Source organism: Canis lupus, chromosome 3, assembly GCF_003254725.2.
Source record: "Canis lupus dingo isolate Sandy chromosome 3, ASM325472v2, whole genome shotgun sequence".
NCBI lineage: Eukaryota > Metazoa > Chordata > Mammalia > Carnivora > Canidae > Canis > Canis lupus.
Genome location: NC_064245.1, coordinates 56,523,159 through 56,540,056, shown reverse-complemented (window position 1 = coordinate 56,540,056; position 16,898 = coordinate 56,523,159). Strand labels below are relative to the sequence as shown.

Genomic DNA, 16,898 nt, shown 5'->3' with positions numbered 1-16,898 from the left:
GGTTCCCTCTCTCCCGGTTCTCTCAGGACAACCCCCAAATCTTTCCCATCCTGTAACTCATCAGGATGAAACCGCCACCACCAAAATGACCCTCAGGATATTATTTTCCTCAACAGAAGACCAATTCTCTCCTTTCTAGGCAATCAACTCAGACCTATCACTGAGCCAAAAATGCACCATTGGCCCTGTGAGCCCACAGGTCTGTCTTTTCTCCTTTCCTCTCTCTCTCCCCCGACCATCGCACTATGGAAGCAGCTCAAAGTTGCTTCCAGAAATTTCTGCATAAAACTGGATTTATTTCAGGGGCTAATTAAGAGGGGAAAAAACCCCTCCATTAAGAGGATACACAATATCACGTGTGTTAATGAAAAAAAAACAAAATACATATGTGTCTGTCCCAAGGGGCAAAGTTGCTTTAATTAGTGTGGTTGGTACCAGGGTGTCAGCTGGTAAAAGCATCAGCGACTCACAGATATAGACAAATGTCACCTTACAGAGCTCCCAAATGAGCAAAGCTGAATTCCAGCCACGTGTCATTTTTCCTGCTTGATGAGGGTCCTCGATGCCATTGGCCTAGTGTCTTAAGTTGCAAATGCCATGGGCAAGCCTTGTTTCTTCAAAGGACTAGTTCAGGAGCTCAGGGACTCCTGAGTTGGTTGGTCTCTCTGTTTTTTCCAAGTGCTCTCCCCTAGCTCAGGTCTCTGATGGGGACTTGGTGGCAGCAAGGCTCTGTGAATGCATTTCCAACTTTTGTAGCCCTCATAGTGTCAAAGAATGTTTATCACCAGTGTGGACATTCATTTCAGGCCACAGACGTTTGCCATTTCTGTTCTATTCCCAAATGATGCATTTATTCCCCCATCTTTCCTTCCTCTCGGGAGGAAGCCTGTAGCCTGGCCAAATCCCTGGCCCATCATTCTACCTGGCTCTAGAATGAAATGACACAGAGATCACCACCATGCAGCCCAGGGTTGCTCCCGCAGATGACCACATGTGAGAGCGTCCCTGTGATGACACCACTCTTCTTCTCCTTGTCTGGGCTGGCACCTGCTTGTCCCTCTCACTGAGTGTGTATGTAGGTCCCTCTCCCTGGAACACTCTCTTTCCGCTTCTCTGCCTGGGAAGTTCTTACTCTTTGTTCAAGAGCCAGACAAAAAGAATTTCTCTAGGAAGCCTTGCTTGCCCCTTGGCTTTCTCTGGGCACCGGCAGCATCACATTTGTGCTGCAGGAATGCAAGCCCCAGGTAAGCAGTGGGTGGGTGCTGGGGGCCTGGTCAGCTTGTCCAAGTCCGGTCAGGAAGGGGCCTGAGACCGCATCCGGGTTCAGTGGGGAGAACACATCTGCCAGGGACTGATCACACCACGGCAGGTGCAGCAGAGGGAAGCCACAGTACGGGCACCCCAGGGCCTGTCATCCTCAGAGCATGCTTACGAAACATCCCTGATGGATGACAGGGCAGAAAGCGGCCAACCCACATTTTGCTCTGAGTGTCCGAACCTGAAGTTAGTGGAGATTAGGCAGCTGCTGTTCCTTCCCATCCCGGGGCCCTGCTTCCCCCCGATGCAGCGGTATACGGAGCGGGGCCAGCGTCTTTCACGCCCTGAGCTTCTTGTCCCTGTCACAAAGGGCCTAGGGACTTGACGCTCGGCAAGGAGGAGGTGCATTCTGGATGTGGGCTTCCTGGACGCAGACGGCGCCCTGGGTGCTGGGTGAGCGGGCAACGCTGGGGACGAAGGGGCCCCTTGGCAGGGCTGCTGGGGGGCCCGGCACGAGAGCAGCTCAGCGGGGGCTCTCCGGTGCCAGCCCCAGTGCGCCTGAGCCCCTCACGGGGGCAGGCCACCGTTTTCACATGGTCTCGCTTCCTGTTTACACCACAGGAAGCCAGAGAACGGCTGCCACCACCACCGCTGCCGCTGCCGCAGGAAGACACGGCAGGGAGAGCCCCCCACGCCCTTGCCTGCTGCCCAGGGCCCACCGTGGACCCACACACAGCGCCCTCCTCGGAGCCCGAGCCGGGACGGAGACGAGGCAGCCCAGGTAGGCTTTCAGTTCGGGCTTCCCGAAGGAAGGACCTTCCCGGTGAAGGTCCAGGAAAGAGGTAAGGATGTGGGTTTGCTCTGAGGATGGACGCTTGTGCCTGACGGGGCAGCTGGACTCGGGTGGGTGAGCAGACAAGAGCCCTGAGGTGCCCAGGCAGCAGGACAGGGGGTGCTGCCAGGCTGGGGACCCCCAATTGGACTGGTGATGCTGCGGAGGTGCTCGGTGGGGACAGTCAACAGGAGGAGGACAGGGTGGAGGGTGGCCGGCACTCTAGCACACGGTGTCCAGCATGTCCCAGGCTGGGCATGCGGCTTCACATTCCCTGGTAGGTGCTGCGTCCGTGAGGGTGGGTGTGCTCACATGGCACCCTGCAATCGCTGAGACATGACTGTGTCCTGGCCTGCTAGAAAAGGCATAGGATTTGGGGTCAGGAAGACCGGCATGGGACACCCAACTCTCTCCTCTGGGTAGCCTTCTTTGCTTTTCTGAGCCTCTATCGCTCATCAGCACAGTGTGGCAAATCACATGGCACCCCAGCATGTACTGAATGCTGCTTCACCAGGCTCTGTGCCAGTTGCTGGAGAAAGGGAGGGACAAACAGGAGACAACCAGTCCAGGCCATCAAGGAGCTCCGGGTATTGCAGAAGAACTAACCTGTAGGCTACAAACCATATGTGCCTGTTTCAGAAACGCTACATGAATAGCACATGAGTGGCCCCTGGAGGGTTGGGAGAGGGCGTTATGGGTGGAAACGTCTGGCCTGTCTCACCCAGAGCAGGTGTCCCACTGATGCCGGCTCCCCGTCTCCACATTCCGTTCCCTTAGTCACCCCAGTTGAGGAATACCCCAGAGAATACCTTGGTGCTCTGCTTGCAACAGCGCCTCACCCCTGCGTGCAAAGGGCTTGCCAGCAGAACCTCACTGCCGTGCTTTATGACAGCCCCTTGCAATAGAGCGATGGATAAATGCAGAGCTGGGCTGAGAGGCCTGGGCCCCCCTAGCAGAGAGCCATGCAGATCTTCCAGATTGTGTGGAGCATCTCTCATACCTTTGAGGCTTAACACTCTCACGGTTTGCTTCTCTTGAGGCCTGGCACTGAGACAGGGGCCAGCAGGGGTCAGTCCTTCTCATGCTGGGCTGCTGCTGGGTATCAAGCGCCCACCCTGAGCACAAACCCAGAGCAGCAAACTCTTCACCAGGGAAAGATCAGACCTGGAGGCCATGGGAGGGTCACATGTCCACTTGGTATCTTTGCTGTGTGAGGGCCAGCCTCCCTCTGTCCCTGGATAAGAAAGTCTCCTCACTTTCCCAGTGGGGATGCACAAATATGAGAGATGCAAACCAGCGAGGGAGGGGGTTAAGGACCGAGGTGAGCTGGGGTGCACCCCATCTGAAGGCAAGCACGTTGAAGTTGCTTTTTAATGAGATGGGTGGGCCACGGCAAATATGGCCACCAATCTGTGACCTTTGCCCTAAAAGTTTTAAAAGGTAAGAAAATTGCTTTGGCTTTTAAATTTGTGATGACTCACGGGCAGGCTACTTAGTGCAGGGAAAGGACAGTGAGAATCAGGAGATGGTGGGCCGTGCCCTGTCTGGGCCAACAGGTAGTCCCTTACCTGTCTGAATGTTGGATTTCTCAGTTGTAAAATGCCAGACATTGGCCTGGACATTCTCTGCAAACCCTTCCAGCTCTAAAATGCTGCGAAGTGAACTCTGGTTCTGGCGTGCTGCTTGTGGGCATTGCAGGCAGGGAATGGCACCAGGGAAGGGGGCTAGTTGCTCACCCAACCAGCGCCCAGCACCTGCACTGGTCTCCTCCCCCAGAACGCTTCTTGCTCTTTAGCTTTGAAATGGGGATATAGGTGTAATGCTCAGCTTTGACCTTGTCTCTGTTGCCCAGGGACTCAAACGTCCCCAGTCAAACACCCGCTCCTTAAGAGGCAGGCTCGGATGGACTATAGCCTTGACATCACAGCCGAAGACCCCTGGGTTAGAATTTCCGACTGCATCAAAAACCTGTTTAGCCCCATCATGAGTGAGAACCACAGCCACGTGTCGCTGCCGCCCAGCGTCGGCCTGGGTGGAGAAGACGGGCCGCGGGGCCACCCAGATGGGACGCCGCCGAAGCTGGATGCCACCAGCGGTGCTTCCAAAGCTTACAAGTCAGCGGACAGCAGCAGTGTGAAGAAGGGTCCTCCTGTGGCCCCCAAGCCAGCCTGGTTTCGCCAGAGCTTGAAAAGTTTGAGGACGCGTGCTGCGGAGCCCAGGCGGCTGCCTGACACGGCCTCGTCCTCCAAGCCCGCACCGGCTTCCAGGGAGCGCCCAGGGGCCCCCACTCGAGCCTTCTCGTCCTCCATCAAACAGAGAATCAGCTCCTTTGAAACCTTTGGCTCCGCGCAGCTGCCCAACAGGGGAGCCCAGAGACTGAGTCTCCAGGCTTCTATGGGGGAGGCAGCACAATCTCCAGGGGAGCAAGACGGAGGACAGGTTCCTGGCCTCTCGGGGCGAGGGCCCCCCCACACCGTGGAGCAGCAGCAGCCAGAGCCAGAGCCACTGCCGCGGGGCACCCTCACCTCCTCCAAGACCAGCGAGCTGGGAGTGTCGGGGTCCCCTCTCCCAGGACGGCAGTCCAGTCGGGAGACCCTCCTCCCCGACCCTGATCCTCTCTCAAGGCTGCTGTCCACACACACAGAGGAAGCCCAGGGCCCCGTTGTCAAGATGCCTAGCCAACGGGCGCGGAGCTTCCCCCTGTCCCGCACCCAGTCCTGGGAGATGAAGCCACTGGATGAGAAGGCCAGTAAGCTCTACTCCATCAGCAGCCAAGTGTCATCGGCTGTCATGAAGTCCTTGCTGTGCCTCCCGTCATCCATGTCCTGGGGACAGACGCCCTGCAGCCCCAAAGAAGGGGGATCTCCTGCATCATCTGCTGGTGACACCCCAGCCATGAACCCCTCTGCAGAAACAGCCTTGGACACGGGCTTCTCACTCAAGTGAGTGTGCCCCTATATCCTTCACCTTCCTGTCTTCCTGCTCTCTCTTGTCTGTCTTTCTTTCATGGCTGTGCATAGCCTTGAAACAACATCTGGGGAACCCTAAGGAGTCACTCTGCTTATTCTTCCCCAGGCGTGTGTGCATGTGTGCGTCTGTGTTACACCTTCCATATGAAGGAGGAGTTTCACAACACCTGGTCTGGGAGGGTGGCAGGAAGGTCCCTGGCGAGTTGCTCATGGAGATTTGGAAACACACGCACCTCTGACATGTCCTGCTCCTGCTCAGGAAGACCAGACTGGAGCCAGGAATAATGCCCCGCTCTCCCCCGCCGCCACTCCCGAAGGAATCCACGAGAACTCTGCACGTGGGTTCAGGCCCCTGGACGGGGCGTTAGAACATCAGGGGCCTGGTTCCTGCTCTGGCGCTGACTCCCTGACCACGAGCAGGTTCCTCATCCTCAGTTTGCCTTTCCGTTGAGATTAGGAGGTGGGTAGAACCTGCTCCAAAGAACTGGGGTGCTCCTCACAGTTCCCTGGGGCTCCCACTGTGGGGTGAGGTCCTGCCTTGAATCAGAACAACTCTGTCTTTACCAGCTGTGTTTCTTATTCTTACACTGCTGAGACCCACAGACCCTGATGTTTCATGTTCCAGCCCCTGCAAACAGGGAAGAAACACGAGTGGCTCTGAGACACACAGCTAGAGCAGGGGCTCAAGAGCCAGACCGACCCCTGGGTAGCCACTGGGAGCCGGTCAGTGGTAGAGGCGCCCTGTCACACTGAGGTTTCCCGGGAGCTGGCTCTTCCTGGCTGAGAAGCTGTTTTCCAGTTGGAACTGCAAGGCTCACGGTTAGAATTTACTGCCGCGGGACCTCTTTACCTGTTGGCAGTAAAAGTCTGCCGATCAGAGGGAGGAAAAATTTCTTCTTGCTGAACCACAATTTCCTGCAAAATACGAGGTGTAGCTGGAAAAAAAACTGGCTACAAATACCAAAATAAGTTCCAAAGAAAAAAAGAAGGCCAGTTGCGGGCTGCGCAGGCGCTCTTTGTGGTTATTAGGTGCTAATGGGGGGATACGCAGGTGTTGACGGCAGCGAAGGAGCACAGGGGTGAGTGTGTGCAGGGTGCCATGGCTGTGACCTGACAGCAGTGTTGGTGCAGACTTGTCCAGAGCGTCTGCTGTACTCTGGCGTGAGGTGCTGACATTGGGAGACCCCGACCTGGAGGCAGACACACCATGATCTGTGATTGTGAATCCCAGATCTGGGCATTTTGTGGCCATGTGACCACAGACAAGGCATTCACCCTCTGGAGGCCCCAGTGTCCTCATGGCTCTAGTGGAGGGATGCCGGCATCTACTCAGATTTGTTGCATCAAATTACAGAATGCACACTGGTGCCTAGCCCCATGCCCAGAACAGTGATCCCACAATGGCCGTGGGCTCCTCTTAATATTCTGATTCGTACCATGTGCTGTTTCTCTATGACAGCCTCTCAGAGCTGAGAGAGTACACAGAGGGGCTCGGTGAACCCACGGAAGCTGATAGCTGGGACCACTGCTCCCCTCAGTCTGGCCAATCAGTCATCAAACTGCTGAGCTCCGATGAATTGAAGAAGCTCATCGAGGAAGTGAAGGTTCTAGATGAAGCAACGTTAAAGGTAGGCTTCCTTTGTAAGCACTTACAGTGACCAAGGCTGTACTGTGAGCTGTGGCTGGAGGGGACGCAGAAGCAGTCCCCAGGGTCCTGCCCGTGGAAGTGGACATTACCTCACCAGACCACAGTAAGACCCGCCACTCAAAGGAAGCTCTGTAGCTTAGATAGTGCTTTTAATTGTTGGCTTATTGCATCTTTTCAACTATTTTGTACATGAGAAAGATGGGGCTCAAGGGTTTTCTTTCTCCAAATCCTGTCCAACCTGGCATGCATGTCCGGGGAGATGCTTGCTTCACAGGAGCGTGCTGTTGTAAGCAGCCTGGGTTATAAGTTCTCACCCCAGAGACTTCCCCTGCACAGGGAGAAGTGATTGATCCTAGGGCTTGCAAGCCACCACCCTCCATCTCACTCAAGTCATTGTGAAAGTCCTACTTCCCATATGCTTCTGAGCACACCCCGAGATATGAGGAGAGGAAGTGGCCAGGCAAAGCTGAAGTCAGCTCAGCTCAGATGAGCATTGACTCGAGGCCTTGCCCCTCCTGGGTTGTCTCAGATCTGCAAAGTCACCAGAATCTTCCAGACCGGGGTGAAAGCATTAAGGAGGGATCATAGCTGAAATTCCCAAGGGTAAGAGTGCGGCTTAGCCTGAGTAAAACAAAATGCCCTGAGCTGCGATTCACTCGTCACCAGGACCTGTCTCTCAGGGCTTCCTCACACTGAATAACAGGGTCAAAGGTATTGTGTCCAACACAAAGAACTAACTTGTCTAGGGTGTCACTGGGAGATGATTTGTTTTTCTGCTGGATGAGGGCCTCTTACAGGGCAGGTAACCTGGTACTTGGGTCAAAGTGGAGAGATTTGGGCCAATGCTGGGGTAGAGGTGGGTGGAGTGGTCCCTTCATCCCTCTGGGTCTTGGGGACTGCAAACAAAGGATCCCAGAGTCAGCGGCATGACAGGTGCTCTGCTGGTGCCAGAGCAAGTGAATTCTTCAACATGAGGGTATTCCCTGGCAGTGAGGTACAAACTGGTAGCCCGTCAGCCACAAGGATCTGAGGGTGTATTTTATTTGGTCTGCATGGTGGTTGTTGAAATTACTGTGTTCTAAAGATTATAAAACCTGAATTGATACCTGGCCATCTGGCTTCTCTCTTTGTTGAAAGAGAACAGTCGATGGGGCACCTGGGTGGCTCAGTGGTTGAGCACCTGCTTTTGGCTCAGGGTGTGATCCTGGAGTCCCAGGATCAAGTTCCACATCAGGCTCCCAGCATGGAGCCTGCTTCTCCCTCTGCCTGTGTCTCTGCCTCTCTCTGTGTGTCTCTTATGAATAAGTAAATAAAATGTTTCAAAAAAAAAAAAGAAAGAAAGAAAGAAAGAAAGAAGAAAGAAAGAAAGAAAGAAAGAAAGAAAGAAAGAAAGAAAGAAAGAAAGAACAGTCGAGTAGCACTGAGTCTACCTTACTAGGTAACAGCAGGTTCGTTTGCACAGGAGACGTGCTCCCTGGTTCTCTGCAGTTCCCATCACCCTAAATGTCTCACGTCTGTTCAGTTTGCTCCTTTAAGTGATCTTCCTGGGTCCTCATGTGCATTTGACCTTGAGGCCTCAGGTCAAGATCAGAAAGAGCATCTCTGATTTCAGACAGCACAGAGGGATTGTTTCGGCTCCATGAGAGCTCACTTCCAGGTGAGAAGCACTGTGTGCATATGCTTTTGAGTACATGCATGTGTGCGTGGGTGCATGTGTGTGCTGCAGCCAGGAGTTGGCTGGGCTCTTTCATGTGCAGCTGTGCCCCACTGGAAAAGTAGGAAGATAGAAGGAGCAACCAACTTCTGCAGGACAGCGCTGACCTCTGAAGTCCCACAGGCTGACCTTGCCCCGCACGGAAACGGCAGGGCTGTGTTACCTACCATGCTGGGTTTCCAGCTGACTTAGTGGCACCCAGCCTCATCTGGACAAGCGTGGGTGTGTGCGGGGTGGCCGGAGAAGGAAAAGAACTGCACCTGTTACTTTACACATGCTTTTTCTCTTCTGAACTTCCTATGACGCCAGAAAGCATAGTCCTCTCAGTCCAGATGGTGGGACAGGTTTGAGGAAGTGATATAACTTGGCATGTGGCCACGCTGAGGTTTGAGATCAAATCAGCCTGATGTTAAAGTGCTTCTTAAATTGCTCTGGCTGGCGCAGTGAATGTTTTTAATATATGTGTTTCCTTCCACAGCAATTGGACAGCATCCACGTTACCATCTTGCACAAGGAGGAAGGGGCTGGCCTTGGGTTCAGCCTGGCAGGAGGAGCCGATCTAGAAAACAAGGTGATCACGGTGAGTGGCCCAGCCCTGCAGGTGTGCAAGAGCCAGAGACAGTGGCCCTGCCAGGAAGGGCCTCATGTTGGGATCAGAGGAGTGCCTGGCACCAGTCCACTGGGCAGGATTTTAAAGGGGAGCTGTCAGGACCCATCTCTTATAAGAAGCATAGTAACATCACCTATGTAACTCTTTTCTACCCCCTTTGAGATCCTTAATTTAACAAACAAGGTCTCTGTAGACCCCAAACAACTGGAATATGCCAAAAGAAATCTGAATCACTTGTAGAATCTTAAAAAAAAGAAAGAAAATTACAGATGTCTCAGCCTCACACCAGGACTACTGGATCAGAAGTTCTGGGGGTTAAAGCTCTAAGGCCTATACAGCTGCAGGTTTTGTCTGAAGGGACATTTATTTATTTTTTCAAAAGATTTTATTTATTTATTCATAAGAAAGAAGGGAGGAGAGGAGAGGAGAGAGAGAGAGAGACAGAGACAGAGACAGAGACACAGGGAGAGGGAGAAGTATGCTTCATCCAGGGAGCCTGACGGGGGACTCAATTCCCGGTCTCCAGGATCACACCCCGGGCTGAAGGCAGCGCTAAACTGCTGGGCCACCAGGGCTGCCCCTGAAGGGACATTTAAAAAAAACTCAAACTCCTTAAATGTCACCGAGTAGTACACTTTAAAATGGTCCATCATATGTTATGTGAATTTCAAGTCAACAAAAATTCGAAGCAAGCTCTATTTAATGTCTCTTGTTTTGGACAAAAGAGACCGGTAACCTGTTAGCTACTAAACATTTAGACAAGGATGGTTTATGACCACAGGTGCCTTGAGGGGAGGCTGGACAGCTGGAGTTGAAAACTGGGCGGTGATGGCATAGCACAGCATGCTGGATGCAGAGGGGCCTCACCTGAACAGAAAGGTGCCTGGGGAAGGTGGATCCTATAAAGGAGACTGCTTTCCTGGTTTTGCCCACTTGGAAAGTGGAGATGTTAGCTTGGACACTGGAAGGCTGAGACAGAGGGTTGGGACATTAGGGCCATGCCAGAAAGAAGCAGTTCCTGTATGAGTTCACAGAGCACAGAACAGACTGCCCTCTGAGGCTTCAGATCTTGTGGTCCAGCCCCTGTTCTTTGGGGATCAACTGGAGCCTGGGGGCAGAGAGGGGAAGCGGCAGCTCCCCATCACCTCCTCCTCTTCCTCTTTTGGCCCACACGGTCTGCAGTGGCAGCAGCCCACCTGTCTGCTCACCCTATCTGACCTGGATGCTTTCTGGTGGTCCCATCCTCATGGATGGAGCTGAGACATGGCCGCTCCGTCTCTCCAAAGCTGGGTGCACCATCCTCATCAATGGCTGTGTTGTCTCAGTGCACTCTTTATGTGGACTCACATGAATTTCCTTGCCCAGCTAAAAATAAACCCTGCAGTTCATCATCAGCCAGGATTAAATACACCACACCGCCAGGCAGGTGACTTGGCCCATTCCTATTGGTCAATTCAGAGCAGTGACTTCCTTCTCTGCAAGCAGGCTCTCTCTCTCTCTCTCTCTCTCTCTCTCTCTCTCTCTCTCTCTCCACACACACACACACACACACACACACACACCCAAAAAACAAAAAAAACCTCCCCTACACACAGATACACAAAACCACTCAGGATCTATTTCTGTCACTAAGCACACAGCAGGGTATGATTATAAAGAGGCTCCTGATCATTGACTTTCTGTTTGAAGAGAGCTGGCCTGTGAGAATAGTACGAGGGATCTTTGGGTTTGCCCTGAGTGGTGACTTCTCTCCACCCTATTTGACAGCTCCCCTGAGACACTGCAGCCACTCAAACCCCAGGAGGAAGCAGTGCACATCAGCCAGGCATATGCACCAAACTTCCTCTTTCTCCTTCTGCATATGAACACTCCCAAGTCATTAAAAGAAAACTAATGTTGAGCACTGTCCAAGACCGAGGCCCACGCTGGGCCCTCACTGGTTTGTCTAAACCCATCTTCCCATGACTGACAGTGGGGGGTGGGCAGGGTACTTAGTGCTATTTATGCTTTATCTATAGAGGTGGGATCTGAGATGGCCAGCAGAGCTTCTGCTTCATACTTGGGTCTTGTACAGAGCCTGGGGATCCTCATCTCTGACCATATCACAGAATTTTTTTGGACATCAAAACAACTTAGAGAAACAGACAGCCTGGTTTCCATGATGATGTACCACATTTCAGTAATAGCCTGTGCATGCTCTCATGCAATCCTCTTAATTATGCACATTAGAATTTACCTCATTAAAGACGCAGATGGAAAGACATGAGGTTTTCTTTTTTTTTAAAAAACCGTCTATTTTGCAAAAAGAGGACCAGAAGGTGTGGCCTCTTTTAACTGGATCAGAATTTCTCTTTTTTTTTTTTTTAAATTTTTATTTATTTATGATAATCATACAGAGAGAGAGAGAGAGAGGCAGAGACACAGGCAGAGGGAGAAGCAGGCTCCATGCACCGGGAGCCCGATGTGGGATTCGATCCCGGGTCTCCAGGTCGCGCCCTGGGCCAAAGGCAGGCGCTAAACCGCTGCGCCACCCAGGGATCCCTGGATCAGAATTTCTAGGGAAATTTTAAAATGCCCAGACTTACTAGGATAGCGTTTCTCAAAAAAAAAAAAAAAAAAAAAAAGAAGCATCCTGTGGAAGATGGGGGCTTGAAAATTCTGCCTGGAAAAAAGGATTCTTGGCTGAAACACTTTTGGGGATCCCATGGCCTGTTCTTACAGAAGCATCATGCAAATTTGCTTCGTAGAGTCTCTAATACCTTTTTAAACAAGCTGTAGATGTTTTCAGAACTTTTGTTTCATCCAGCATTCTTAACTTACTTAGACCTTAGAAACCTTTTCTTATACACCTATTAATGTGACACAGAATCAGTGCTTCCGAAAAACCACCCTAGGAAATGCTGCTGCAGAGCAGGTAAGGGGGAAGATTTGAACTGGGATTGTGAACCAAGATTGTGGTGAACTAAGATTGTGGCAATCGGCTAGGGCATCATGTTAGGAAGGGTTCTGAGGACCAGTCTGGCCATTAGGCTAGCGATCCCTGGTCTGGGTGGTGGATGAGGGAGGCCCTGTGCCAGCAGCCCTGATCTGAGACATAACTTGTATTTTCTTCTCGCTAAGAATCCTTCAGGTTTGACTAACTGGTTTGGATCCTCCTCCAGCAAGAACCTGGACCTGATGCTGGGTGATTCCTGGCTCTTGACTTCCTTTGGTTTGTTCAGGTTCATAGAGTGTTTCCCAACGGGCTGGCCTCCCAGGAGGGGACTATTCAGAAGGGCAATGAGGTTCTGTCCATCAACGGCAAGTCCCTCAAAGGGGCCACACACAACGATGCCCTGGCCATCCTCCGCCAAGCTCGGGACCCCAGGCAAGCCGTGATCGTCACGCGGAAGCCGGCTCTGGAGGCTGCGCCCGACCTGAACTCCTCCACGGACTCTACGGCCTCAGCCTCGGTGGCCAGCGATGTTTCTGTAGATCCCAGTAAGTGCCCCGAGCTCGGTGGGAGCCCCGTGGGTCACGTTGCCCTTGGCCACGTGGGGCCAGTACTGCTGGGGCTGCTCCATGATGCGCGGCCGGCCCGGGACACTGCTGGGGGGTGTGTCTGTGCTCACAGGCGTGCGGGCCCGGGCGGGGCTGCAGATCCAGCGGGCACGAGGCCCAGGCGTCTGTGGGCTGGCGCGGAGGGCACCCCTCACCTGGCCCTGTGCTTCCCCTGCAGCAGAGGCCACGGTACACACGGTGACACTGGAGAAGACCTCTGCGGGCCTGGGCTTCAGCCTGGAAGGTGGGAAGGGCTCCTTGCTCGGGGACAAGCCTCTCACCATTAACAGGATTTTCAAAGGTGGGTGTGTGTCGGCTCCTTGCGTTCTCTCCTGCTGCGAGTGTTGGGCCGGGCCCCTGCAAGGCTGCTAGGCGCCTGCTGGCCAGGCAGGGGGCCACTTGGGGACTGGATTCAGCTCTTTTTACCGGTTCTCCTCGGCTCGGGACAGCCCCTTACCCCTTCTATTTCTCTGGGTCCTCATGACAGAGCCCTGGGCTTGATTCAGCCTGGCAGGCCCGCCCAGCAGGGACTAGGCCGAGATCCGAGAGGCACAGCCCAGGGCACAGCCCTGCAGGGACCCCCACACCCGTGATAGCTTATTTCAGTGTGTTATTTTTATTTTTAATTTCTTAATTATTTTTTAAAGATTTTAGTTGCTGATTCATGAGACAGAAGAAGCAGAGACACAGGCAGAGGGAGAAGCAGGCTCCCTGTGGGAGCCCGATCTGGGACTCGATCCCAGGACCCTGGGATTGCGACCTGAGCCAAAGGCAGATGTTCAACCCCTGAGCCACCCAGGTGGCCTCAGTGCGATATTTCTAAAAATTAAAATTAATGAAAAAATCCATAAGGAACAAAATATCAAAGTTTAAAATAAGGATGGAGTCTGACTTTCCACTTGTACACACTCGGCCTTACTCCTTTCCCCCTGATCCTGGACCGGTCAGCTCCCTTTATTCAAAACTCTGACATTTTGTTCATTGTGGGCTGAGGTGCAAGCTGGCCTAAAGTGGGGGTCACTCGGGTTTTCCCTCGAACATTGTGAACGGCCTGCAGCTCCCACAGAGAACCACCCAGGCTCTTCCCAGCTTCTCAGGCTGGAGCAAAACACAAAACAGGGACATGTGCACAGAGAGAGCACAGAGCAGGAGCCTAGGCCCTGGGTTCCAGCTCAGCCTCTCACTTACTGAGTGACTGCTGTCTCTGGGGCCAGAGGCTCCTCATCCACACAGAGGTGTGGGGTGTGTCTGTGCCCCGGGTGCACGGAGGCTCACTGTGGGGAGGGGAGTCTCCAGGAATCCGTGTTTATTCCAACTCTGGGAAAGACAGTTTAACTTTTGAAGGTGGACTTGGGCTCAGCATGTGGCTCAAAGTCCAGAGGCCAGGTTTCTGGTGTTAGGAGCTGTGCTCCTAACAGCAGCATGATCCTGGACAGGCCTCTACTTAGCAGCCCAGGCCCATCTGCGGACACTGGGCTGGGCCTACCAGCTGCAAGGAGATGGGGACTCTGGGGCGGAGAGTCTGGGTTCAAACCTGGGCCACAATACCTAGCAGCTCTGAAGCTCAGCTGGTTACCTGCATCCTCGGGGTCCTCACAGGTGAAAGGGGACTACTACCACCCAAACAGTGTTAGCAGATCACCTGAGACACACAAGGGCCCGATATTCTCCAGCACTTCTGCATTCTCATTACTATTAGCTTCTATTCATACTCCTGAATATCATTGTATCAAATGGATAGAAAATCCTTCGATAGAAACAATAAAATAACACTCTTTCCACAAGCATCTTTGAATGAGTGGGGGCCATATATGATTATGTCCTCTTCACATGGACCCAGGGGTCTTCTCCAGGCCGTTCAGAGACAGCGCACTGCGAAGGTTCACCAGCCCCCTTCCCACACTGCCCAATGCCTGGCGAGCTCATCAGAAGGCAAGAGACTGCATGTGAACAGAAGGGGTTGGGCTGGTGTCCGAGGAGGGGGGTCAGTTCCCCAAAGGCCTCTATGACCCACAGAAGTCTCCTCAACTGAGCTTGGGGCTGCCCAGAACCTCCCTTCTCTGGGGACACAGAGGCTATACCTTTCCCAAGGGCCATGGAGCTAGAGCCTGGTGTGCCAACCTCGAGGTCACTATTTGATGAGATGCCTCATTCTAGACCCACTGCCAGGTTCCCAAGGGATGGGCACCCTGTTCCCTCTGGAGCTGTCCTGCCTCCCCAGAGACTGAGGGTAGGAGGTAACCCTCCTTGTTCCCCTGCCACCCTTGTGACCCATCATCTTCTTCCTCCTCCTCTCAGGGGCAGCCTCGGAGCAGAGTGAGACAATCCAGCCAGGGGATGAAATCTTACACTTGGCCGGCACAGCCATGCAGGGCCTCACGCGGTTTGAAGCCTGGAACATCATCAAGACGTTGCCCGATGGACCCATAATGATGGTCATTAGGAGGAAGGGCCTCCAGTCCAAGGGGATTACAGCCGCCGGAGACGCCTAGGTAGAGCACCGGTGCTGACGCCAAAGCCAGTAACATAAAGCTCCTCACAACCGCTCATTCTCAGGGTCGCTGCTCATCCCCACCTGGATGGGGGAAAGCAGAGGTGTGCTTCGTGGTGCCTGCTGCCCTGGTCCAAGCTTCCTGGGACACCACCCAGCAAGAGGGCGTCCCAAAACGAAGGGCAGAGTCATGCCGGGGTGGCCGGTACAACGTACAGACTATGCACAGAGAGCGTAGTCCTAATACTGTGGTGCTGTAAATAAAATGGATGTATTACAGTTTCATATGAAATCCACGTCCTGCTTTGCGTGTTTTCCAAATCCTATAACGCTGTAATGATTCACACCCCAGGCAGCATTTATTTTTCTCACGAATCTGCTATGTGGGCAGGTATGGAAGGAACAGGCGATGCTGGTTTACTGGGCATCCACCAGAGCAACATGAATGCTGGTTTGCAACCACCCGGAGGGTCATTTTCTCACACATCCTGGCAGTTGGTGTTGGCTGCTGGTTGGGAACTGAGCTGGGGACGTCAGCACGAGCACTCACAGGCAGCCTCGGCTTCCTCATATGGTAGCTGGGTGCAAGGGGCAGTGTCCCCCCACAGTGAAAGCCAGGTAGAAGTTGTCTCCTCTAATGGCCCTGCCTTGGAGCCACAAGGCATCTTCTGCTGTACCGTCAGTCAAGGCTGGCCCAGGTGAAGGAAAGGGGAGACAGCGCTGGGCTGTTCTGCGAAAACATGATCTGCCACACAAGACACTGGCAAAGCTGGTTTGGTTGGGTTGGAGACATGATCCTAGGCAAGGGTGGTACCTGGTGGTGGGGCAAGGGATCAAAGAGTACAGGTAAAGCTCAAAGAGTGGGCAGGCGTGCCCTCATGGACCAGCATCAGTATGATAGAGTAAGATTAAAATTGCTGCCATTGACTTACCACACACCAAGCACTGGGTTGGTGTTCAGTGGACAGTCTTTACTAATCATGTAGGTGTCTACAGACTGTGCTTTTGTGCCATTGTACTGCTGATGGCGTCAAGACCTGGAGACAGCAGTGACTTGTCCAAGCTGGTGAATGATGATGCAGAGGACTTAATAGTCCTTTTTCCTTATGATTTGGTACAGACCGTCAGTGCCTGACTGAAGGGATAATTGGTTTGCTCATCTCTTAATGCCTGATCACCACGTTCCGGACAAAGACATGGATCAGGAGCAGCCAGAGCTCCCCGAGTAGACCCTGGGCAGCGTTCTAGCCCTGCCCCAGCCCCGAGACTATGGTGGAGTGCAGACCACACGAAAACGGGTTATTCCTAGGTCAGGAGCACCAGGGCCCTGTCAGTGTAATCTGGTGGCTTCTCCAGGGCCCATAGGAAGCAAAGACTGTTTCCTGGCAGTGAGCTTGTAGAAGAGCCACTGGGGCCTCCTCCCCACACAAGTGCCTTGGTGACCTCACTGCAGTAGGCGTTAGCTCGCAGCTCCATCCATCCAAGAAGCAGCAGGCTTAGAGTAGTCGTGTCCTGTCTGCTGCCTTTTGCATCCCCTTCTAAATTTCGTCAAGCCCTAGACAGAGACACGGACTGAAACACCACATGGACCCGTTCTTCAGGTTTAATAAACACTGGAGGTTAACACGATCCAGCAGGAAGGCATGACCCAGTTCTACATGCACTTCACAGGATCTTACCATGTGCTCCCAGGGCTGGCCGGCAGGGCCAAGGGGACCAGAGGCAAACCCATGGCCCCCCCATATCACATAGTGACATCTCCAATCATCAGGCAACTGCCGGGCAAGCAGCCAAGTCATGCATGTGGACCAGCCTAGGGAGGAGGAAGTGGCCCTGT

The 16,898-nt window shown here is 53.3% G+C and overlaps 1 protein-coding gene across 3 annotated transcripts in view; it reads left to right on the top strand.

Annotated features, from left to right (window-relative positions):
* IL16 (interleukin 16) overlaps positions 1–15,353 on the top strand; it is a 102,367-nt gene extending 87,014 nt beyond the window's left edge. For 2 of the 3 annotated variants that reach the window (XM_025436866.3, XM_025436868.3), the window contains exons 13-20: positions 1,879–2,038; positions 3,942–5,031; positions 6,518–6,686; positions 8,899–9,000; positions 12,252–12,510; positions 12,749–12,871; positions 14,411–14,502; positions 14,869–15,353. In XM_025436866.3, the coding sequence (XP_025292651.1) occupies positions 1,879–2,038; positions 3,942–5,031; positions 6,518–6,686; positions 8,899–9,000; positions 12,252–12,510; positions 12,749–12,871; positions 14,411–14,502; positions 14,869–15,000 (2,127 nt within the window). In that variant the 3' untranslated portion in view covers positions 15,001–15,353. The remainder of the gene's footprint in view (positions 1–1,878; positions 2,039–3,941; positions 5,032–6,517; positions 6,687–8,898; positions 9,001–12,251; positions 12,511–12,748; positions 12,872–14,410; positions 14,503–14,868) is intronic. The other variant, XM_025436867.3, reaches the window with a different exon arrangement.
* Positions 15,354–16,898: the final 1,545 nt, after the last annotated feature.